This window comes from Mobula hypostoma, chromosome 11 (genome assembly GCF_963921235.1).
Source record: "Mobula hypostoma chromosome 11, sMobHyp1.1, whole genome shotgun sequence".
Lineage (NCBI taxonomy): Eukaryota > Metazoa > Chordata > Chondrichthyes > Myliobatiformes > Myliobatidae > Mobula > Mobula hypostoma.
This window is the reverse complement of record NC_086107.1, coordinates 58,099,609-58,123,900: the sequence shown is the minus strand read 5'-3', so window position 1 is coordinate 58,123,900 and position 24,292 is coordinate 58,099,609. Positions and strand designations below refer to the sequence as shown.

The 24,292-nt window shown below is 40.9% G+C and overlaps 1 protein-coding gene across 6 annotated transcripts in view; it reads right to left on the bottom strand.

Moving 5' to 3' along the window:
- Positions 1-216: 216 nt before the first annotated feature.
- Positions 217-24,292, bottom strand: part of LOC134353775 (von Willebrand factor C and EGF domain-containing protein-like) — a 383,806-nt gene continuing 359,730 nt past the window's right edge. For 4 of the 6 annotated variants that reach the window (XM_063062138.1, XM_063062137.1, XM_063062141.1 and 1 more), the window contains 8 exons: positions 22,804-22,966; positions 21,591-21,712; positions 15,727-15,898; positions 12,216-12,363; positions 10,393-10,558; positions 6,175-6,355; positions 5,162-5,287; positions 217-841 (listed from right to left, as the gene is read on the bottom strand). In XM_063062138.1, the coding sequence (XP_062918208.1) occupies positions 744-841; positions 5,162-5,287; positions 6,175-6,355; positions 10,393-10,558; positions 12,216-12,363; positions 15,727-15,898; positions 21,591-21,712; positions 22,804-22,966 (1,176 nt within the window). In that variant the 3' untranslated portion in view covers positions 217-743. Of the gene's footprint in view, positions 842-5,161; positions 5,288-6,174; positions 6,356-7,634; positions 7,705-10,392; positions 10,559-12,215; positions 12,364-15,726; positions 15,899-21,590; positions 21,713-22,803; positions 22,967-24,292 lie in introns of those variants that run through there. The other 2 variants (XM_063062140.1, XM_063062142.1) reach the window with 2 other exon arrangements.

The window sequence follows — 24,292 nt, the reverse complement described above, 5'->3', positions numbered from 1 at the left end:
CTCTGCACAGTAATTTGTTTAAGTCATTAAGAAAATAGGAGTGTGCCAGTTGATCTGCAGAATATTTTGCCAAGGAGAAAACACTGAAATTGCATGGCTCATCTTATATTATAACATCCACCTCTTTTCGAGAAGGCACTTCCACTTGGAAAAGAAAAGTCCACTGAGAATAATGAAAAAATATATTTTTAACAAAACATATACAATGGTGCTACACCAACTGAGCAGAGGAATTTTTAAAGTACAAAAAAGACATTAACAGATATCATAGGGTTATGAAATTCTTATTAATAACAGTACATTATCATTCAAATCTCTCATTTCATGTAAAAACAATACTATTTCAAATATTACATTCCACAAAAATACAAAGAATAATAATACAATACTGTACAAAGTAGTTTTTGATTCTAATGAGGTAATAATATGGGAGCTGTACCATCTTAATAAATAAAATATTGTTCAATAATCTATTGATCAGTAGTTCACAGATTTTGTATTTGACATAAAATACTTCAAAATGTCACAGGCCTTAAAGCTGCCACTCAGACTCCAGTGTATGTCGTCCAGTCTCAGACCAGTTGTGGAGTTCAAATCTATTCAGTGAGGGCTCATGACACCTCCCATCATGAAGCTCAGGATCAGAATCAGGTTTAATATCACCAGCATATGTTGTGAAATTTGTTGTCATGCAGACTTTGTAGTAAATGTAAATGTAGTTCTTTAAACACATCACTGTGTCGTCAGAAACCAGGATAGGAGGAAGTCTCATTCTGGTTGTTCAGTGACTCTGTAGGACACATTGAAGGAGGCAAACAACTTGATTGATGCATGAAGAAACCTAAAAAACAGCAGGAAATTAAAGAGCATTTGAAAGATTCAGTGTCTGACCAATATCCTAATGATACAAACTCAAAACTTTTATGTTGACTGTTAACTAAGGACAAAAAACAAACAAAATTTGCGTTTAATTCACTTATTAAATTAAGTAGTATTTTCATTATTTCGCCTACAGCTCACAATATTTTTGATGATTAAAATATTACATTAATATTTTAGAAGCCAAGCAAACTTCAACTTAATCTAACATGTCCTGTTCAAAACATATTGTAACTTCTGCCTCAAACAATCAAAATGATTATCCAGCTTTGATCTTCACAAAAAGAAGTATTGGAAATAACCATAAGGAAAGAGATTTTCATTTCCTGACCCAACAATTTAATTTGTGTAAAAGTAATATTTTAAAAACAATATTGATAGACATTGGGAAAAAAATCTCAAGGGAAATGGGTTGCGTCTGTAAGAACTTAAAGTCATAAAATCAGAGAAACTTCAAAGTTCAGTTCCCTATGTTACCTGATTTTAGCTACAGCACCTGCAGGGACAATTAGAATACATTAGGCAGCATCTTCATGTCCATCTATCCCCCTAGAAAAGCATGTCCATTATGGTATTGATTGAGGACTGGACCCTATGCAACTTTGAATGCCTTTATCAAATCTCTCCTCGAAGGAAAATAATCTGTTTTTCTACATGTAATTGAAGACCCCTATCCCTAGTTTTGTTTTCATTCTTATATCCTTTCCAGGAATATGACAACTTTCCTAACCTGGGGTACTCAAAACTGTAATCAATATTCCAGCTGACGATTGACCAGTGACATAATACTTGGTATAATCTCCAGTTTTGTACCCAATGACTATTTATAAACCTGAAGTCCATATACACTTCTCTTTCTACACCGTTTTGAAAAATAAATAGAAGCAATAATCCAGCAGCAAGCTATTATCCTGGGGATAGCTATAACAATACAACTTCATTATCAGGCCTGAAGTAGAGAAGGGTATCATAACAAGGGATAACTTGGAAGGATCAATAGGGAGATGTGTCCATTAAGGACAGATTTTACTTCTGCAGGATAAGAACACCACAGGATGAGATAAATATTTATTTTGAAAACATTGGAGAGTACCAAAAGGTTTAGGGAAAATAACATATCAGTTCAACGTTAAGAAATTGAATTTGGCCCCCTTTAGGACAACAATAATCAGTAAATTCATGCATTAAGCCAGATAAGTGTTTACATGCTGGGAGACTTCCATTTAAAAATGTAAAATAATTACTGGAAAATTGTACTTGCATCAATTGAAGTCTTGCAAATCTTTCTAGATTTACACATGGCCATCAAAATGTTTCCTTTGGAGGCTTGTTACAAAATTTACTACGTGGTATTTAAGGTGCAGCAGTGGGATAGGAAGGTGATAATGGGACAGAAAGTAAAGTAGGTTTCATATTTATTTTATGAATAGACAATATCTGGTAAAGTTAACAGTCTGTCCCAATGATCCCTTGATTTGATATTGAAATGGGAAATACAAATTTTAGGGGTTGTAAAACAAGTCATCCAACCTGTCCTAATGCATTTCTAACCTTTGAAAACATTTGAATATTTAAACATTAGTGCAGTTCCTGGAAACCTTAATAAATGGCAAAGTATTCAATGGCTGCCAACTTAATGCAATATCAGGAGCTACATCCCAGTCACAGGTAAAATATTAGGAACCTTCTTATAGAGGTGAAACATATAAACTAAATTCCTTTAATATTCAAATATAAAAGGCAACAGCTTCACTGTTACTTTTAGTGAATAATTTTAGAGAGAGAGAGAAAGAGACTATAAAACTCTCAGCAACAATGCCCATGAAATAACAAACAAAAGCTTCACTGCAGATGATTCACTGCCAGTATTCTCCAAATCCCATAACTGCCGTGGAGGAGATGGGTGGAATCTGACTAAGTAGAGAACTTTTCCAGAAGAGAAGCTCAAATGTTTTCAATAAAATACAGACATGACTAAAGAACAGCGAAAAAAAAATAGCTTATTAGCAATTATATGTCATTTTTTATTACCTCCTGATGCCCTACAGCAATAAAATAACCAAGAAAAAGTCGGTGCTCCTTATCTTTGGCATAGAAATCCAAAAAAAGATTCCAACAGATTTTCCATTGAATTACAGAAGACTTTTCCAAATTTACTTAAAAGAAAACACATTCTTGTGAGCCGCAATTTCATTTCTACAAACTTGGTTAACAATCTCATCTCAGTGTGCCCCCTCTCCCTGCTCATGACCATTGGCTTCACCTGCCCTGCATCATATTCCATACATTTTCCCCCACAGTGAAAGGCAGGTTGTGTTTTACGAGCCCGATTTAATAATGAAGATAGAGGTACAGATGTGGTAAATATGGATTTGAGTAAGGCGTTCAACAAGGTCCCCCATGATAGGCTCATTCAGAGAGTCAGTAGCCATGGGGTCCAAGGAATCTTGACAGCATGGATTCAGAATTGATTTGCCTACAGAAGGCTGAATTGGTATTAGATGGAGTGCATTCTGCCTGGAGGTCGGTGACCAGTGGTGTTCTGCAAGGATCTGTTCTGGGACCCCTGCTCTTTGTGATTTTTATAAATATCTTTGATGAGGACGTGGAAGTAAATTTGCAGATGGCACAAAGGTTGGGGGTATTGTGGACAGTGTAAAAGGCTGTAGTTGTTACAATGGGACATTGACAGAAAGCGGAGCTGGGCTGGGAGGTGTCAGGTGGAATTCAATCCAGAAAAGTATGAAGTGATACACCTTGGAAGGTTAAATGAAGGCAGAGTACAGGGTAAATGGCAGGGTTTTATTTTGCAGAGTGAAGGAACAGAGTTACCTTGCGTTCCACATCCATAGAACTCTCAAAGTTACTGCACAAGTTGATAGGCAGCATATGGTGTAATTCCCTTTCAGATAGTTGGGGGACTGAGTTAAAGAGTTGTAAGGTAATGTTGCAACTCTTTAAAACTCTGGTTAGACCACATTTGGAGTGTTGTGTTCAGTTCTGGTTCCTTCATTACAGGAAGGATGCAGAAGCTTTAGAGAGGGTACAGAGATTTACCAAGATGCTGCCTGAATTAGAGCGCATGCCTTATGAGGAAAGACTGAGTGAGCCGGGGATTTTCTCTTTGGAGTAAAGGAGGATAAGAGGTGGCTTGATAGTGGTGTACAAGATCATAAGAGGCATAAACAGAGTGGGACAGATAGAACATTTTTCCTAGAGTGGCAATGGCTAATACAGAGGACATAATTTTCAGTTAATTGGACAAAAGTATTAGGGGGATGTTACAGGTAGATTTCTTTTAAAAAAGGAGAGTGGTGGGTGTGTGGATAGCACTGCCGGGGGTGGTGGTAGAGGCAGATACAATAAGTTTAAGAAACTTGTTGATAGGCACATGGCTGAAAGAAAAATGAAGGGCTATGTGGGAGTTAAGTGTTAAATTGACCTTGGAGTAGGTTAAAGGTCAGCACAACATCATGGCCTGAAGTTCTATATTTATATTCTACATTCTATGTTAAATTGAAGACAATCCTTAAAATGTGCCTCTTTAACCAAGCTTTTAATTAGTCCAACTAATACTTCTTTTATACTAGGGTCCCTTTTTAAGTAAATATTTGCATATTACACCATAATAATGAATGTAAGCAGGTGTTAACAGAGATCTAAGCCAATTTTGAAGAAAGTCGACTATCAGCATTCTAATAAAGGGCAGAGTGGCCTTAAGTAATCTAGTTTCCTTTTGTGTGGACCCAATCACCATTGTGTAGTACAGAAATCCAGAAATAAAAGCAGGTTCAGTCCTGTTCTATTTGAAAGCACATTGGGAATGTTCCATTCAACATCTTGAAGACAATTTTTTCCTTAACCACTTTGTTGTTCTCAAAACAGTTGATGATGAATTTAGATTTCTGTTGACATTAGAACTAAAGCCAACTGCATATATCTGGGACAATGCATTAAAGTTGGTTATCCTTGTGACTTCTATTTGAACTGTTGATTCGATGAGCAAAGGGCACTGTCTTTGAAAAGCAATGCTTGAGGGTGTTGCCATTCATTTCTTGAACTCGATCAAAAACATCTAGAACCTCAATTTAGTTTGAACAGAGGTAGGAATAAATAGTAGTGTCCGGATTAGATGGCCTGAATAGACGCCAACAGAGCAAGAATGATGTTAACATTCAAGCACCGTGTGGATCCCTGCTCCTTCAATTAGTCGTGATTTTGGGGAGATTCTGTGATAGGCAATCTGGACAAAGGGGTTGATCATATACACTTCCTTTGTTACCTGCAGGGCACTGGCACCCGGGTACACAGAAGCTCGTGGAACATTGAATGTCTGACTGCTGGTAGGTCGCACAGGTCTGCAGGCAGCTGCATTCACTGTAACTTGAACCACCAGGGCAAGTCGTACCTGAGAAAGACAACACAGAATCAAGAGCATTTTGTTAAAGAACAGCAAGCACTTTCACCGGGAGTTCATGATGTAATATTTCACTGAAGTAAGGAGAACTCATACAAAACAATTTTATTAGTATCACATAATTGCAGAATTCCTCAGGTGCAGTAGGTTTACCCATCTGTTTGTTGTCCTGAGCAAACCAACTCAAAAAAGGTCCCAGCAGAGTCATCAATTTAAGTCAGTAGACATGTCACAATCTTTGCTCAGATGGCCAGATAAAAGTAACAAACAGGGATCCTGTTCTCAAATTTTGTTACCATGGTGCCATCTATTTGCTATGGTATTACTCCATGGATGGCACCATGGCAACCAAGTGCACATTCACTCTTTAGAAGTAGATAAAAGGCTCATTTGGTAATTGGATCATTAAATATTTTGCAAACTTCAGTAACCTCAAGGCTAAAGCTGCAACTATGCTCTTCAGGCTTAATTTGATACTCAGTTCCCTCACGACTGGCATGACCCCACTTACCTACTTGGCTTGGGGAGAAAAGAAGAGGGACAAAGTGGGTAGGAGTAATTGGCAATTGCCTTCAGCGACCTAGGCCTCAAGGTCCAGAATTATCTCTTTGAACATCCCCTTCTTTCTATACTCCTTTAGCTGCATCTTAAAAACACTCTTCGACCAAGTAGTGGTTTACTTGTCCTAACATCTCCTTGCATAGCTCAACCAAATTTTGTCTTACATTTCAGGTGAAGCACCACAGATATTTTACTGCACCAAAGATGCTAAGTTAAGTTGAGAATGTGTAATTTTCTACCAGATGCATCGTCCCATGACATCAACTGCAGACAATCCCTCTCAGGCTGGCTCACCACAAAGCCCAGTAGACACTTACCACAGAGCATTTTGCTTCTCCAGGTTAAGATGATTCCGAGCCTCAGGGCACGAAACGCATAGGCTGACAGAATGTTGCATAGACACCTTGTCTGATCTACGCAGGTGCACAAGTCACGCAGACAAGCCCTGTAATAAGTCTGTGGGTCAATGTGGTCATGTGCTGGCTGAAATAAGGGACCCTGAAAAGAGTAGAGGGCACAGATGAAGTTGCTCAGACAATGGGCACAAACAGCATCACAGGAGAGGTGTTACATCATTTTCTGTAATTTTTTTTAAAAGGAGGCAAATTTTGTGATCCACAGGTAGTTCACAGTTGGGCAGAAAGTGCAGAATGGTGAAGATGTAAACAGAAAGAAGGTCAAAAGGGGTCTAGTGCTTTTTTTAGAAGGTAATTCAAACAGTGAAAAGGAATGATCTAGAAAGATAATGGGAAACACAGGAAGACGCAAGATTATCTTACATAGTCACCTTGCTCAGATGATTAATTGGAAGTGTGTCTGGTCTGATATTGATGGAACCAAAGAGCGATGGGGTTGGAATATGAAACTGGTATTAAGTGAAACATGGATGAGTTACGGACATCTGCAGTCCAGGCCTCTGCTCTGCACTCAAAGGCCAGCGACCATGAGGCACAAGAAGCCACGAGGGCTGGTCAGTTGGCATATCCCAGAGTTAGAGCTTGAGTTTGGGGTCCTGTCATTGGCTGGTCCAGGGTCAAAACCAAAGATAGAGGCCCAGAGGATGATTAGTAGTCCTGAAGTCGAAGCCCAGATGGCCGATGGCCGCAGACAGGAGGCTGAGGCCTGTACTGGAATTGGAGGACTGTCCGTGTGTGAGTGGGTGGGAGAGAGAGAGTAAAGGAGCTTGTTTGACAATTGCTGTTTCGTTGTTTGTTGTGTCCTGTGTTGTTCTACTGAGTATTGTGGGCATGCGATGTTTGCATCATAACATGTGAGACACTTGTGGGCTGCCCCAGCACATACTAGGGTGTATTGGTGTTAACGCAAATTATGCATTTCACTGTATGTTTCGATGTACCTGTACATGTAATAAATAAATCTGATTGTGAAGCTGGATGGCCTATTCCTGCTTCTGTTCCTTATGTTGTTTCACCTGCAGAGATGCTGTCTGTGTGCATTCTGTATGTATTCCCTGTGACAGTGAGTGTCCCCTGGTGTCCCAGCTTCCCCTCAATTCCCAGATTTTTGCCGGTAAGTTAATTGGTTACTTTCTTTCAGTGCAGGCGGGTGGCAGGAGAATCCTCGGAAAGTTGTAAATATGTGAGAGAGAACAGGTTACAAGGAAATTAACCAGGGAATAGGATTGATAGGAATGTTTGAGAGTTGGCAAATATTCAGTTGGCTGAATGGCCTTCTTCAATGTCATGAGAAATAGCTTATGACTTTATTAAATGTAATCAGTCTGTGATTGCTCACTTAAACAGTGTCTATTACTTACACAGTAAGGAGGAGCGAAGTCAATTTTAAAGAGGACAGTTTGGTTAAGTACATTCAGTGATTTTTCTTTTCTGGAGTAGAAAACAAAATATGGTAAAGTAAAGGCAAAGTAATCATGCCAAGGTAGTTAAAAAATCCATGCATAGACTGAAAGAAATACCAAGAAGAGACGAAGGACCAATTAGAAAGTATGGAAAGTAAGGATTAGAGCATTTCAGATTTGCTATCTGTTGTTTTCCTTCCATCCCTTTGAAAATTTTCGCACACAAGGACTTGAAGTAAATGGTAAAAGGTTACTGAGAGGAAGGTCTCAGGTTAGAGAAATCTGTGTTCTTGGTAGGACTGCCAACTTTGGTTGGTCAGTATTCTCAGGATCTCACCAGATGGGATTAGTTACTCAAAGACAGCTCTAATAAATACAATTCCCTTTGCTCCATTGATTGGTTTCACTTGGGCTGACAGATCAGAATGCTGATGCAGGTAATTTCACCAAAGTTTTCATATTTACAGATACTTTGATTCCCTACCTCAATCATTCATCATCTGACATGTCCAGTACTGTGACAGAATACCTGCTTACATAGAAAACTGATGGATTCCAATCTCAATTAAAAAAAAGTTGTTCAAATGGCCAACCTGCCATTTCTATTTTTAAATGGCATAATGATTTTTCTACAGGGCAGTTTTCAGGAGAGTAATTGTGAAGTCCAAAAGGCTGACACATTTTGGAAGCATTGCAATCTTGGGAATACAAGAACTCAAGGAATATGGAGAAGGCGAAAGTCGCCTAGCTCTTCATGCCATTGCTTAAGATCTTAATTTTCACTTCCCTCTCAATATTATCCAAACTGTCCCATAATTGCTTGATTTCCCTAAATATCTGTATTTTGAATTAACATGACTGAACCTCCACAACCCACCAGAGTAGAGAATTATCTTCATCTCAATACTAAGGAGCCTACTCTTATTTTCTGATGCACCACCTCTGATCCTAAACTCTTCTGTCATGAGAAACATCCTCTCTGCAGCTAGTATGTCAAGCCCTTTGAGAATTCCATATGTTTCAGTCTGTCAGCTCAATCTCTTCCTAATGAGCAAACCTGCCATCTCTGGAACCAGTCCACTGAATATTTTTTGCACTCCCTCCACGACAGGTACATTTTTAAACGCAAGAAGATGAAAACTGCACACAATACAGCATATGCTATTTCACCAAAGCTCTATACAATTACAATAATACTTCCTTACTGCTGTGTTTAAAACCCAACCTAATAAAGACCAATATATAATCTTCCATTTACAATGCATATGGCACCTGCAAATTCTCTTAGCGTAGTCCCTTTGAACAGCAATACAGTAGGACCCAATCTTTTACCATTTAACAAATACAAGTCACCACCTTCCTGGTATATTCCACAAAGTGGACAACCTTGCATTTTCCACAATATATTTCATCTGCTGTGTTCTCACTTATTGAAATAGCTTGTCCATATCTCCTTGAAGCTTCATTACATTTTCCTCCTCACTAGCAATCTCACCAGTCTCTGTTGACTATGCCAAGTTGAAATGGTGTTGTTTGGTTCACTCTGCTAAATCATTGACATAGATTATTACAAACCAGGATCCAAGCATCAATTACTACAGTGTCCCACCTTGCAAATTTAAAATAAAATGTTTATTCCCAATCTTTGCTTTGTGTCCAATTAAATAGTTTATTCACATCTGTAATCCACAGAAGTATTTAAGAAAAGGAAAGTGGGCCAAGGTTTCTTATCCCTATGGGCCCAGAAACTCTACTGGTAAGGTTTCCAAGTGATGTGTCATGTCCAGCAAAATCAGGTAGTGTTTGTTTACCGTACTCCCCATCCACCTGCTGTGCGCCTGTTCCCTCCTGACCATCTTTGGTACTCAGACTATCCTCTCCACTCCTGCTGCCTTAAATTAACCTTAAAGTAAGAGGGTGAAGGCATAGCCTTCTAATTTACTGATTTTCAGCCACTATAGATAATATCACTCACTTACATCATTTGTTGCCTTGCAATCTACTGAGCAACAAAACATTTCTCGGTAGAGAGAATGAATAGTTTCCTTGTACTGTTGATAAGCGAAAGAGATGAGAGTCCCTGTGCTTTTGCCACCTCCTGCCCTTTGGCGGGGAGTTCTGTCCTCTAGCAGGTTAGGAATAGATATTACTGGGAAATGTAATGTACTGGGCTGTGGGGAAACTACTAACACGAGGATCCTGTTGTCAAGTAAATCCAAATGTGATACCCTCAGTGGTAGCATTCTCACTGTTGAGTCAGAAAGGGTTCTGAACCCATTCCAGAGATTTCCGAACAAACAATAGGTTGAGGGGGCAGTACAGTGCCAAGTCAGTCCTGTATTTTCAAAGGTGCCATTTTCAACTAATGCGCTGTCTCTTTTCTTGCATGGATATCAAATATTCCAAAAAGGATATCCAGGAGATCTTTCTGGGGCTAATATTTCTATATTAACCATCATTATGTAAATCATTTGGTCATCATCTTATTGTTATGTGGAATCTTGCCCTGCACCAGTCATTACATAACTTGATAGTGATTTGTTTTTGGTTGGTTTCTAAGGCTGTCTGAATTTTCAATTAATGAAATAATGGCCGTTTTGAAAAACTGGAAGTCTGTTCTAAAGCAAACCATGTGGCATTAAATCACAAAATGCAATGAATTAGTAGTGCTTAGTAGGATAATGAATTACCATGATAATGAATTAGCAGTGTTTACCATGATAATGCTGCATGTGTCGTTTGCTGAATGGTGGTCATGAAGTCTCGTTCCATTACACAGATCTTCAGTATTTTTGGCAGTGCACATACTGCCATTTTTCTGCTCGATGACCCACCCATTTCCAAACTCGGTGGGCGACAAAGTCACTTCTCCACCTGGCAACCTATTAAAGCAATCCATTGTTAGTGATCCTTACAGCATGATGTTGTGAAAATTCAACCAAGGAATACCAAAGTTGACCTTACATAATGAACATAGAACATGTTGGAAAACCTTAACTGATCCAGTTGTACCTATGGAGAAAGAAGCTAATTAAGAGCTGACTGATAACATTGCCCATTTCTCTTTCCTCAGATGCTGCCATGTCTGCCAGATTTTCCTGCATTCCAGTTTTTAATTAAGATCTAAAGCATCTGCTGTGTTTTTTAAAACCAATTTTTAATGCTGACATTGTTTCAGTTTTGAGGGGAATTAAAATGGCTAGCAACCGAGAATTCCAGATGGTCATGCCAGAGGAACATGGTTGCTCGGTCAAGTGTTCTCACCAATGTAGAGGAGGACACATCAAGAGCACCATGTGCAATAGGCAAGGTTGGAGGTGACTCTCTGCCTCACCTGGAAGAGCTGCTTGGACACCTGGATGATAGTGAGGGAGATATAGAAACAGGTACTATACCTCTCCAGTTGCAGGAAAGAGAGAGGGGCAGGGATGGGTGGGGAGGGATGTGAACTCGGGAGTCACAGGGATAATGTTCCATACAGTAAGCAGAAAGGTGTGGGGAAGGGAAGATGTGCCTAGTGGTAGGATGATGTTATAGTTAGCAGAAATATTGAGGAATGACGTGCTGACTGTGCATGCAGGTGCAATGTAAGATCAGGACCTGAGGAAACTCCATCTCATTGCTGTCTTGGGGAAGGTAGGGTGAAAGCAAAATATCCTGGAAGGGAATATTTATCTCCACAATAGATGTGGTGGAGATGGAGAAACTGAGAGAAAGGAATGGCGAAATTTGCATTTATTCTTCCAAATTGTAAATGTTTAACTAAATATAAATGAAGTATTAACCTTACTCATTCTCATCAAGAAAAATGTGGTCCATACAAAACAGAGCTCTAGCTCATTAGCTGGTTTCATAAAAGAAGTAATAAATCAACGATCTAATATTATTAAATGTTAGTCATACAATGATAGAAGAATTAGTCGGACTAAGCGAACAGTGCCCAAGCAATGACTGGTAAGTGCAAAAAAACTGCATCGATAATATAACCTATAGGCCATCCTGGGTTACAAATACCAGTTTTGTGGACACCCTTACATACAAATGAACTCCCATAATATTATTACATTCAGAAGTTTAACACATGTTTGTGCCAAGAAATGGCAGCACTAATTGCCTCACTCTGTTCACTTCAGTAATTGTTCTTTCTTATCTGCCTTATTTGCTTTTCACACCAGTCATTTACAATACAATGGGGTGTGGTTACATAGCAAGTGATTTTGTGCTTTTTCTGACCTACTATATATACACATATTTGACTTGTGGATGTCTGTAAAAAAAACGGAACCCAGCCTGCAGTCAGTTGATGACATGACTCAATTTATTCAAAAGTTCAAGGTCTATTTCATCTGCTTGTTAAAATACTGGATTAGGAAGTGTAATAACTTTACAATCTCCCAGGGTTGCTCAGCATTGAGGTCAAAGGAGAGCAAGCTTCAGAAGAGTATAAAACCAGCATTCCATTGTCATGAATGGAATATTGAGGTATCAGTGGTGTCAGATTCATCGTTCTTACAGATAATGTGCGTATTTAACACTTACACAAAATCATCTGATTTGTTTCCATTAAAGTTGCCACACAGTCCACACATCCTCGACTGCAATGACTCTTGGGCATTAAGTTCTACAAAATTGTTTCCATCCCAAGTGATGATAAGGCCTGCAGGTAGCTTCAAAATGACATAGAGTCCTGTTGGGGCAGAAAATACAACTCAGACTATTTATCTAGCACAGACTTAACTAGAGATTATTATGATCTTGCATGCCATCTCTCTGCAGTGTTCAGATTATGTATAATTGGCAAACAATTGCATAGGACTTCATAAAACCAAGGACATTTATATAGCAGGCTGCCCATTTAAACAAATGGAGATTTCTCCTTAATGATTCTTGTGCATACAGTATGTTATCTTGAAAAGATATTAGATCTTTTCTTAAGGTTGAGGTTTTGAGGTACTTGGAGGCACACAATAAAATGGGTTGAAGTCAGCAAGGTTTCTTTAAAGGGAAATCATGCCTGACAACCTATTTGAATTATTTGAGGACATAACAGACATGATAGACAAAAGAGTCGGTGGATGATGTTTACATGCATTTTCAGAAGGCCTTTCATGAGGTACCACACAAGAGGATGCTAGACAAGATAAGAGCCCGTGGTATTACAGTAACGATACTAGTATGGACAGAAGATTGGCTGACTGGCAGAAGGCAAAGTGATATACTGCGTCCGGTGCTCCCGATGCGGCCTTCTATATATTGGCGAGACCCGACGCAGACTGGGAAACTATTTTGCTGAACACCTACGCTCTGTTTGTCAGAGAAAGCAGAATCTCCCAGTGACCACACATTTTAATTCCACGTCCCATTCCCATTCTGATATGTCTATCCACGGCCTCCTCTACTGTAAAGATGAAACCACACTCAAGTTGGAGGAACAACACCTTATATTCGGTCTGGGTAGCCTCCAACCTGATGGCATGAACATTGACTTCTCTAACTTCCGCTAATGCCCTACCTCCCCCTCGTACCCCATCAATTATTTATTTATATACACACATTCTTTCTCTCTCTCTCCTTTTTCTCCCTCTATCCCTCTGACTATACCCCTTGCCCATCCTCTGGGTTTCTCCTCCCTCCCCCCTTTCCTTCTCCCTGGGCCTCCTGTCCCATGATCCTCCCATATCCCTTTTGCCAATCACCCGTCCAGCTCTTGGCTCCATCCCTCCCCCTCCTGTCTCTCCTATCATTTTGGATCTCCCCCACCCCCTCCCACTTTCAATTCTCTTACTAGTTCTTCCTTCAGTTAGTCCTGACGAAGGGTCTCAGCCCGAAACGTCGACTGTACCTCTTCCTTTACAGATGCTGCCTGGCCTGCTGCATTCACCAGCAACTTTGATGTGTGTTGCAGGAATTTCTTTAGACAGAATTGGTGAATCTGTAAAATTCATTGCTACAGATAGCTGGGGATACCAAGACACTGAATATATTTAAGATGGAGGTTGATAGGTTTTTGATTAGTAAGTGAAACAAAGGTTACAGCTGGAAGACAGGGGAATGGTGTTATGGTCTTATGGAATGGTGTTAGGAGGGAAAATAAATCAGCCATGATTGAATGGAGGAATTGATTTGATGGACTTATGACCTAATTCTATTATGTCCTATAGTCTCATATTTATTTGCAAAGAATAGATATGATATCAAGAGCTGGAGAAGGTAAAGAGAAAATTCACCAGGATAGTACAACAGATGGGGCTTTGTAACAGATTGAAAAGGCTACAATTATTCTCTTTAGAGACAGAAGGCTAAGAGGAGCATGATGAGGAGTTTGATAAAACAAGTACGGAGAAACAACTTTTCTGAGAAGTGAATCACCTATCACAGATGGTAGACCTAAAATGGTTGGTAAAGGAGCTGGAGGGGAAATACTGTAGGAAGAAGCTTTTCAAACATCTTTTTTCTTAGGATGCAGGATGATTTTCAAAAATGAAGGCTTTGTCAGATTCTTTGGAGGCTTTCAAAAGGCAATAGGCTGGTACAAGTGGATGAGAATATTTTTGGATTACATGTAGTTCTGGCAAATGAGAAAACATTTAACGGCTCTTTTACAGACTGAGCACAGCTGTGAGAGGCATAATGGCCACCTGCCTGATGAAGGATCTTGGTTTGAAATATCTGTTCTTTATTCCTCTCCATAGATGCTGTCTGACCTACTAAGTTCCTGCAGCATTTTGTGTGGTTACGACTGCCTCCTGTGTTGCAACATTTCAAAATGTTTTGATTCTCACCCTTTCAATATCACAATCCGTTCTGGATGAGATTCAAAGATTTCCTTTGGACTTCTATTATGTACTTTATAGAGGAATGCAAACTTTTACCCCGCCAATGAAAACTTAAGCCTGTTATAAACTTGCTTATGCTGTAAAGGAGCAACCAAGCTGAATAGTTAAATACTATAACAACAGGAATTCTGCAGATGCTGGAAATTCAAGCAACACACATAAAAGTTGCTGGTGAACGCAGCAGGCCAGGCGGCATCTCTAGGAAGAGATGCGTTCACCAGCAACTTTTATGTGTGTTGCTGTTAGTTAAATACTATTGTGGCTGGTGTTTGATACAACTACAAGTCTATACGCCTTGGAATTAAGCATGATTTAAAAAAAAATGCAGTTAGGACTCAATAATTTGTAAAATTGTAAATAAATGTAAGGCTGTTTTTGAAGATGTTCATGGGTGAAATAGATTCAGTCATGAAGAATGATCCGCTCAGCAAAAGTCAGGCAAAATAAATTTAGTGTTTAGTCACCTAAGTGTGCAAACAAAATTTTGAAAACCAAAATCTGCAGAGCCAGTAGTCATTTTTACAAATCAACAAGAGATGCATTTTAAGAAGAGTTTAGCCTGGGATTTCCTGAACTGTTTATACAAAAAAAAAGTTCAAATAAATGTGAAGATTAGGATAGAAAGATCCCCTTTTTAAGATAGCAGAGGTGGATGTGCAGGATTTAGTCCAGAAGATGAAAAGCAGAAAGCTTGAGGATACAGTATATGAATTCCAATAATATCAATGAACAGTCAATAATGTTTTGAAGACCAAAGTTTGGATGATAGAAAGGAAGAAGTAAGAAAAAGGTATATGCATTTAGAAAGTGAAACACAATGTATTACAGATGCTTGTCCCTGGAGCAATAAATAATACGCTAGAGGGTCTCAGCAGGTCAAGCAGCATCTGTGGGGAACAAGACCAGTAAGTCCTGATGCAAAGTTTCAAACTGAAATATTGCCCTCTTCACTGACAGATGCTACTCAACCTCATGAGGTCTTGTGGATTGTCTCTCTTCATATTTGGAGCACATCTTTCATGGCCCTGCGGCACCTCACAGCTTCAAAAAGCCAAGTAAATGCTCAAGCCAGTCATTATTACAATATAAATAGTGGATTTGGAAGAATATTTCCCGCTATTGTTTTGTGTTGGGAAAAGCTCAAGATAAGTTTCAAACTGCATTTCTGGAAATTCCCATTATTCTTGCCAACTTTTCATTATTCCGCTGCATACCTGAATGATAAATGGAGATGCTTGATGTAGAATAATTTAATTCCATTCCCGTATTGTTCACCTGAGCAAGACGCCCGGCTGAAAGCTCGATGGTTCTATTTTTAGTTTGTACAATGAAGGCCATTGTCCCAGGATCTGAAGAATTGCCATTCATTTTATGGTGGTAAACTACCTAGAGAGCAAATAGTTATCAGGAAGCAGGCACAATATAGTTTGCATAATTATTAATATAATTCACATATTTGCTCATATGAAATCACTGCATACCACTGAATGGTGTATATATGCACTGGCTTAGAGGTAGTTTCGGGACAAGCAGGTTGGAATCCGAGCTCAGAACATGCCCAGGTACTGAATTGAATGTTGATACCATGATTTACAAAGGGGCTGGGCTTGGGCAGGGCAATGGAGTTGAGTATGATAAAAAGACTGTTCCGCAAGGTTCAGCAAACAACTATGCTTCACAGTCAGGTCTACAAATGTATCTTGTTCCACGTCATCAGTAAACTGCACTGCAGCATGAACTGATAGAGCAAGAAAAATCCTGCATACTACTGGAATGTGCGTGTCATCCCATTTCTAAACTCCAGTCTCCTGTTAACAGGAACTTCTGTCACCTTCAGGACCAAAGTTCTTAAAAAAATGAGATAACTGTAAATCTTGACTTTAAACTATCAAAAATACTCTCCTCATTGAAAGTAACATCAAGATCGTCAAAAATAAACTGAGCCATTACAAAAAGGTCCTATATTACCAGTAAAACCTTGTCTCACAAATGGCTATCATCAACAGTATCACAAGAATCAACATGCCTTATATAAAGAAAAGCATGCTTCTAAAATTCTCAAACATGAGGAAATCTTCAGATGCTGGAATTTCAAGCAACACACATAAAAGTTGCTGGTGAACGCAGCAGGCCAGGCGGCATCTCTAGGAAGAGGTACAGTCAACGTTTCGGGCCGAGACCCTTTGTCAAGACTAACTGAAAGAAGAGATAGTAAGAGATTTGAAAGTGGGAGGGGGAGGGAGAGATCTAAAATGATAGGAGAAGACAGGAGGGGGAGGGATGGAGCCAAGAGCTGGACAGTTGATTGGCAAAAGGGAAATGAGAGGATCATGGGACAGGAGGCCTACGGAGAAAGAAAAGGGAGGGGGGGGAAGCCCAGAGGATGCGCAAGGGGTATAGTGAGGGGGACAGAGGGAGAAAAAGGAGAGAGAGAGAGAAAGAATGTGTGTATATAAATAAATAACTGATGGGGTACGAGGGGGAGATGGAGAATAGCGGAAGTTTGAGAAGTCAATGATCATGCCATCAGGTTGGAGGCTACCCAGATGGAATATAAGGTGTTGTTCCTTCAACCTGAGTGTGGCTTCATCTTTACAGTAGAGGAGGCCGTGGATAGACATATCAGAATGGGAATGGGATGTGGAATTAAAATATGTGGTCAATGGGAGATCCTGCTTTCTCTGGCAGATGGAGCATAGGTGTTCAGCGAAACGATCTCTCAGTCTGCGTCGGGTCTCGCCAATACATAGGAGGCCACATCGGGAGCACTGGACGCAGTATATCAACCCAGCCGACTCACAGGTGAAGTGTCGCCTCACCTGGAAGGACTGTCTGGGGCCCTGAATGGTGGTAAGATAGGAAGAGTAAGGGCATGTGTAGCACTTGTTCCGCTTACATGGATAAGTGCCAGGAGGGAGATCAGTGGGGAGGGATGGGGGGGACGAATGGACAAGGGAGTCACGTAGGCAGCGGTCCCTGCGGAAAGTGGGGGGGTGGGGAGGGAAAGATGCGTTTGAGAGCAGAGTTGATGGTGGAGGAAGGGAAGCCCCTTTCTTTAAAAAAGGAAGACATCTCCTTTGTCCTGGAATGAAAAGCCTCATCCTGAGAGCAGAAATGGCGGAGATGGAGGAATTGCAAGAAGGGGATGGCATTTTTGCAAGAGACGGGGTGAGAAGAGGAATAGTCCAGATAGCTGTGAGAGTCAGTAGGCTTATAGTAGACATCAGTAGATAAGCTGTCTCCAGAGATAGAGACAGAAAGATCAAGACAGGGGAGGGAGGTGTTGGAAATGGACCAGGTAAACTTGAGGGCAGGGTGAAAGTTGGAGGCAAAGTTAATGAACTCAACCAGCTCAGCATGCGTGCAGGAAGCAGCGCCAATGCAGTCACCGGTGTAGTGAAGGAAAAGTGGGGGACAGATATCAGAATAGGTTTGGAACATAGATTGTTCTATAAAGCCAACAAAAAGGCAGGCGTAGCTAAGATCCTTACGGGTGCCCATGGCTACACCTTTAGTTTGGAGGAAATGGGAGGAGCAAAAGGAGAAATTATTAAGAGTAAGGACTAATTCTGCTAGATGGAGCAGAGTGGTGGTAGAGGGTAACTGGTTAGGTCTGGAATCCAAAAAGAAGCAGAGAGCTTTGAGACCTTCCTGATGGGGGATGGAGGTATATAGGGACTTGGACATCCATGGCGAAAATAAAGCGGTGGGGGCCAGGGAACTAAAATCATCAAGAAGTTTCTGAGTGTGAGAAGTGTCACGAACATAGGTAGGAAGGGATTGAACAAGGGGAGATAAAACCGTGTCGAGGTACACAGAAATGAGTTCGGTGGGGCAGGAGCAAGCTGAGACAATAGGTCTGCCAGGACAGGCAGGTTTGTGGATCTTGGGTAGGAGGTAGAAACGGGAAGTGCGGGGTGTGGGAACTATAAGGTTGGTAGCAGAGGACGGGAGATCCCCTGAGCGGATAAAGTCGGTGATGGTGTGGGAGACAATGGCCTGGTGCTCCTTGGTGGGGTCACGATCGAGGGGTAAATAAGAGGAGGTATCCGCGAGTTGTCGCTGTGCCTCGGCAAGGTAGAGGTCAGTACGCCAGACTACAACAGCAACCCCCTTATCGGCGGGTTTTATAGTAAGGTTACAATTAGTGCGGAGGGAGTGGAGAGCAGAGCATTCGGAAGGAGTGAGGTTGGAATAGGAACAAGGTGCGGTGAAGTCGAGGCGGTTGATATCCCATCAGTAGATAGCAATAAAGAGATTCCGAGCAGGCAGAAGACCAGAGTGGGGTGTCCATGAAGAGGAGGAGGGTTGAAGACGGGAGAAGGGGTCATCGGTGAGGGTGGGAGAGTCCTTGCTGAAGAAGTAGGCTCGAAGATGGAGCCAGCAGATGAGGAGTTCCGCGTCATGGCGAATGCGGAACTCGCTGAGGTGTGGGCGAAGGGGGACAAAGGTGAAGCCCTTACTGAGGACAGAGCGTTCTGCCTCTGACAGTTGAAGGTCGGAGGGGATGGTAAAGACCTGGCACGGATGAGAAGTGGGATCAGAGGGGGGAGGGGGGAGGCTGGGGTTATCAGTGGAGAGGGGAGGGTTGGGGTGAGAGGAAGATGGAGCCTTTGAGGACCCAGGAGCTGCCGGTGGGATCTGAGGGAGACGGGGAGAGTGGTAGTGGGGGAAGGGGAGACGGGAGTCACAATAGCAGCACATAAAGACCAGGCCTGGAGTTCAAGGCTGGAGTCGCAGCTGGTGGTTGCACAATCGCTTTGAAGATGTCCAGCTGTTGGCTCCATCCCTCCCCCTCCTGTCTTCTATCATTTTGGATCTCCCACTCCCACTTTCAAATCTCTTACTAGCTCTTCTTTGAGTTAGTCCTGATGAAGGGTCTCGGCCCAAAGTGTCGACTGTACCTCTGCCTGGCTTGCTGTGTTCACCAGCAACTTTTATGTGTGTTGCTTTCTAAAATTCTGATGTTATTTCTTTGGGGATGTGACTGGTGGGATTGATAAAGAGGTACCAGCAGAATATTCAAAGGAAGTTCAGAAGATGTCAGAAAGTTGTGTTATACAAGGGTTTAGGATTGCGATAGTGTATTCACATTGATTAAGGATTGGTTAAAAACAGGATCGGTTAAAATCAGGATCCAAAGAATAGGAATACATTTTCCATTCCATTGTCAGATTTTTATCCAGAAGAATGCCATGTGCATTAATATCAACTTTAAAACAGGAAATGCTGGAGATATTCAACAGGTTAAGCTGTGTGCGTGTAAAGAGAAACAGAGCTAACACTTCAGGTGGATGTTGACTGCTTGCTAACTTACTGCCTACATTACTGAATTACGTAATGGATGCAAGTAAGCTGTTTGTGAAAAGCTGGGAGGGAACTAATCTGTGACTCTATAAATAATATCTGAATTAGAAGTCTGCAAAGTAATACTTTTGTGTCAGACTGAGCAGACAGGATGTAGATACAGAACACCATGGAAAATATGAAGGTGATCACTTTGGACAGAACAGTATCGTTTAAATGACAGGAAGCAAGAAAATATTGCTCAGAGGAATTTAAGTATCGTTATACATGCAATGCAGCAAGTCAAAGTTCAAAGTAAATTTATCAGTATGTATATGTCACCATATACTACCCTACGATTTACTTTCTTGCAGGCATTCACAGTAGAACAAAGAAACGCAATAAAATTAATGAAAAACTATAAAAGCAAAGATGGACAAAAAATAACAATATGCAAAAGACAACAATCTGTACAAATACAAATAAATAAATCAACACTAAAAACAAGAGTTAAACGATAGCAGTTTTAAGGGTATGTAATTACGTTTACACAAGCAACGAATATAGTCTTGCAACAACAACACACATGCGTACACTTACTATGGAGGTGGCTGAACAATGGGCTCGCCAAGTTGATTCCTTGGATCACACAGGTGCAGGAAAGTAGCATCCATTATCGGCAACCCCCACCACCCAGGGCATGCCCACTTCTTGCTGCTGCCATCAGGAAGGTGGTATAGGAACCTCAGGACTCACATCATCAGGTTCAGGAACAGTCAGCCATCAGGCCTTGAACTAACAGGACATCTTCACTCAGCCCCATCATTGAAATATTCCCACGACCAATGGACTCACTTTCTTTCTTTTTAAATCTTTTTATTGGACTCACTTTCAAGGACCCTTCAGTTCATGTTCCTGATATTTATTACTTAATTATTTATTGTTATTATTTCCTTCTTTTTGCATTTGTACAGTTTGCTGTCTTTTGCACACTATATAAATGCCCGAGTTGGTGCGGTCTTTCATTGATTCAGTTATGATTATTATTCTATGGAGTTATTGAGTATGCCCAGGGTTGATAATAAATTTACTTTGAACTTTGGATAACAGAGCTGACATGAGGAGAGAGTGTGTGGGATGTGCAAATACTCTTTAGAAGAGTACCTCAGAAGACTTATTGAAACCAATAAGATTCTGGAGGTTTGATTGGGTAGATGCTGGGAAACTACTTCTCATGACGAGAAACCTAGAACTATGAAACAGGCTAAAGACAAAGCTCAGATAACCAGTGTCATAAATCTTCAGATTACTCTATCACAGAAGGCTGTGGGTACTGTATTGTTAATGATCAATTTTTAGGTTCAAAGGGAATTAAAGATACGGAAATAGAGATTTGAGGTTGTATTTGAGGTTGAGGATCTCCTACAGAATGTCAAAGCAAAGAAAGATGATATTTCAGTTGATTCCTGCTTCAATACCTTATATCCATTCATTGACTGTTCGTGGACTAATGGATGCTGAATGAGGTTCTCTTAATAAGTGATGTGTAAGTGTTAAATGTATGCTTCTTTAGTCATCGATGCTGAGATCAGCAACTTATACTGTGAGACTGGACCCAACTGTGTAGGGAAGTATACTTCAGAGGATTGCAGCTCTCTTCATTAGGATCAATTTGTTGCAGGCTTAGATCAGAATAAGAAACAATTAACCATCAATCTGGTATATCTGAGTAGCCAAAGCTGACATAATTAGATCACAAAGACAACACAACCAGCTTATAAAAGGAACTTACATTGAAACTGTTTGACTCGCAGTCCTTGGCTACAAGGTGGGTACACGTTCCATTAAGATCATAGAACAGGCCGTCAAAGGTCACGTAATGGGACCCTCCAAACACAATGCAGGAAGAACTCCCTGCAGGCAGACAGCAATACGATATTCAATAACATACAGTAAATAAAGAGAGGTTGCAGTTACACCCATCAGTTAAACAGATCCTCAATACACACTGGAACCTTTCCAACCCAATTGATCACTGCTTTTGAAGTGAAATCACTGCAAGTACACAGGCCAGCAATGTACACACAATCACTTCCAACAGCAAATGATGTAAGGGTCAATAAATGTACTATCACCTTTATAGAGGCAAAAGACACTTTAGGGCTGATGATACAGCATCAGCCATTGGAACATACAAATGACTTGTTGGAATGTTCCCTGCAACCTCCAGTCCTTGTTTGTGGCTTGCATCCCTGCTGAATTATATTCTTATGGAGACAGCAAAATAAAAACAAAATTATCTACCTTATTAACCCCTCCTGAAGATGTTGCTATTATATCGATAAACAGGGCATCAGCAATCCCTGTGTTGTGGCCATTATCTATGAGGGAGCTCACGTAGTGATTGCAGACTGTATAACTTATCAGAGGGAGATCTGAACATCCAGTTAAAGAGGTGAACTATTTTGCATTTAGTTAAACCCCAGCAAGTTGTTTCTCTGTTGATTTCTTGATAATTAATTTCTTTTAATTTGAAATGAATGATGGCCCTTGTGGCTAAAGGGATCAGGGGGTATGGAGGGAAGGCTGGTACAGGGTTCTGAGTTGGATGATCAGCCATGATCATACTGAATGGTGGTGCAGGCTCAAAGGGCCGAATGGCCTACTCCTGCACCTATTTTCTATGTTTCTACATTTCTATGAAATATGTGCAGGGCACTCTGATTTCCCCTGTGCAAGGACACTAATTGGTTTTCTGTTCATTCTCTTTCCCAAATATAAATTCATATTAAATCTTCTTTGAGATGATTTCCAGCATCTGCAGATTTTCTCTTGTTTGTGATTAAATCTTCTTTGCCAATTTTCTACCCATTTGCCAGCCCATATGCTCGTAAAGTCTATGAGAACCAGACCAAACATCCAAAAGCACCCAAATACAACAATAAGGATGTTCCTACTGATTCGCAATGTGGAAGGATAAATTTATTTGATTGACGTCAACTTACTTGCTTCGATTTGTACACAGGTCATGCAACACTCTCCATCAGGCAGGGTCAGGATGAACTGTGGTGGGCAGGAGATGGGAGGAGAACAGGGCTTGGTCTGACACTCCACAGTTCCATTGTTACAGTGACACAGATCACACCCATGCAGCCACTGGCTTTCAGCCTGCCTCAAACAGAGCAGAAAGAGTGCATCACCGTGCAGGCCAAGTGTAATAAAACATCAGTAATTCTAAATAAAGGGCTTAATAAGCAGTAAAACAAATTGGAGCCGATGAAGACAGCGATCACACAACTAGGACTTCTGTTTTAGTTCTCTTCATGTCTCGTCTTTTTTTCCTTATTTGTTGAGGACTGATTTGGTGTTGCCCTTGTTTCATTACTTTCAGAGTGAATGTCTAACGTTCTGTCAGTTCCTTTCCTATCTTCTCAGTATATGCAAGTTGGGATATTGCACTGCAGTCGTACAAGTCACTGGAGAGGCTGCACTTGGCGTACTGCGTACAGTTTTAGTCATCCTGTTATGGGAAAGATGTGGTTAAACTGGCAAGAGTGCAGACAAGATTTATCAGGATGTTGCCAGGACAAGAGGCCTGAGCTATAGGGAGAAGCTGGCCAGCTTAGGTTTTTATTCATGGAATGTAAGAGGGTGAGGGGCAACCTCACAGAAATGTTTAAAATTATGAGAATCCAATGATGAGGTGGATGGGACCAGTCTTTCCCCAGAGTAGGGGAGTCCGCAACTAGGGAGCACAAGTTTAGGGTGAGAGGGGAAAGATTTAAAAGGAACATGGGTAGCAACCTTTTTATGCAGATGGTGGGGAGTATATGCAGCACACTGCCAGAAGAAGTGATTAAGGCAGGTAGAATAGCATCATTTAAGACGCACTTGATAGGTACATGGAAGGGTGTGGAAGGGAAATGGGCCAAGCACAGGAAATTGGGACTAGCTGAGGGGCGCTGTGATTGGCAAGGACTGGTTGGGCTGTGTTGTTCTATGACACTATGGACAGTCTAGTGAAAGATTAGTGACCAATATCAAGTACATGCTCACAGACTTCTAAGACCATAAGACCATAAGACAAAGGAGCAGAAGTAGGCCATTCGGCCCATCGAGTCTGCTCCACCATTTTATCATGAGCTGATCCATTCTCCTATTTAGTCCCACTCCCCCGTCTTCTCACCATAACCTTTGATGCCCTGGCTACTCAGATACCTATCAATCTCTGCCTTAAATACACCCAATGACTTGGCCTCCACTGCTGCCCGTGGCAACAAATTCCATAGATTCACCACACTCTGACTAAAATAATTTCTTTGCATTTCTGTTCTGAAAGGGCGCCCTTCAATCCTTAAGTCATGCCCTCTCGTACTAGACTCCTCCATCATGGGAAACAACTTTGCCACATCCACTCTGTCCATGCCTTTTAACATTCGAAATGTTTCTATGAGGTCTCCCCTCATTCTTCTAAACTCCAAGGAACAGAGTCCA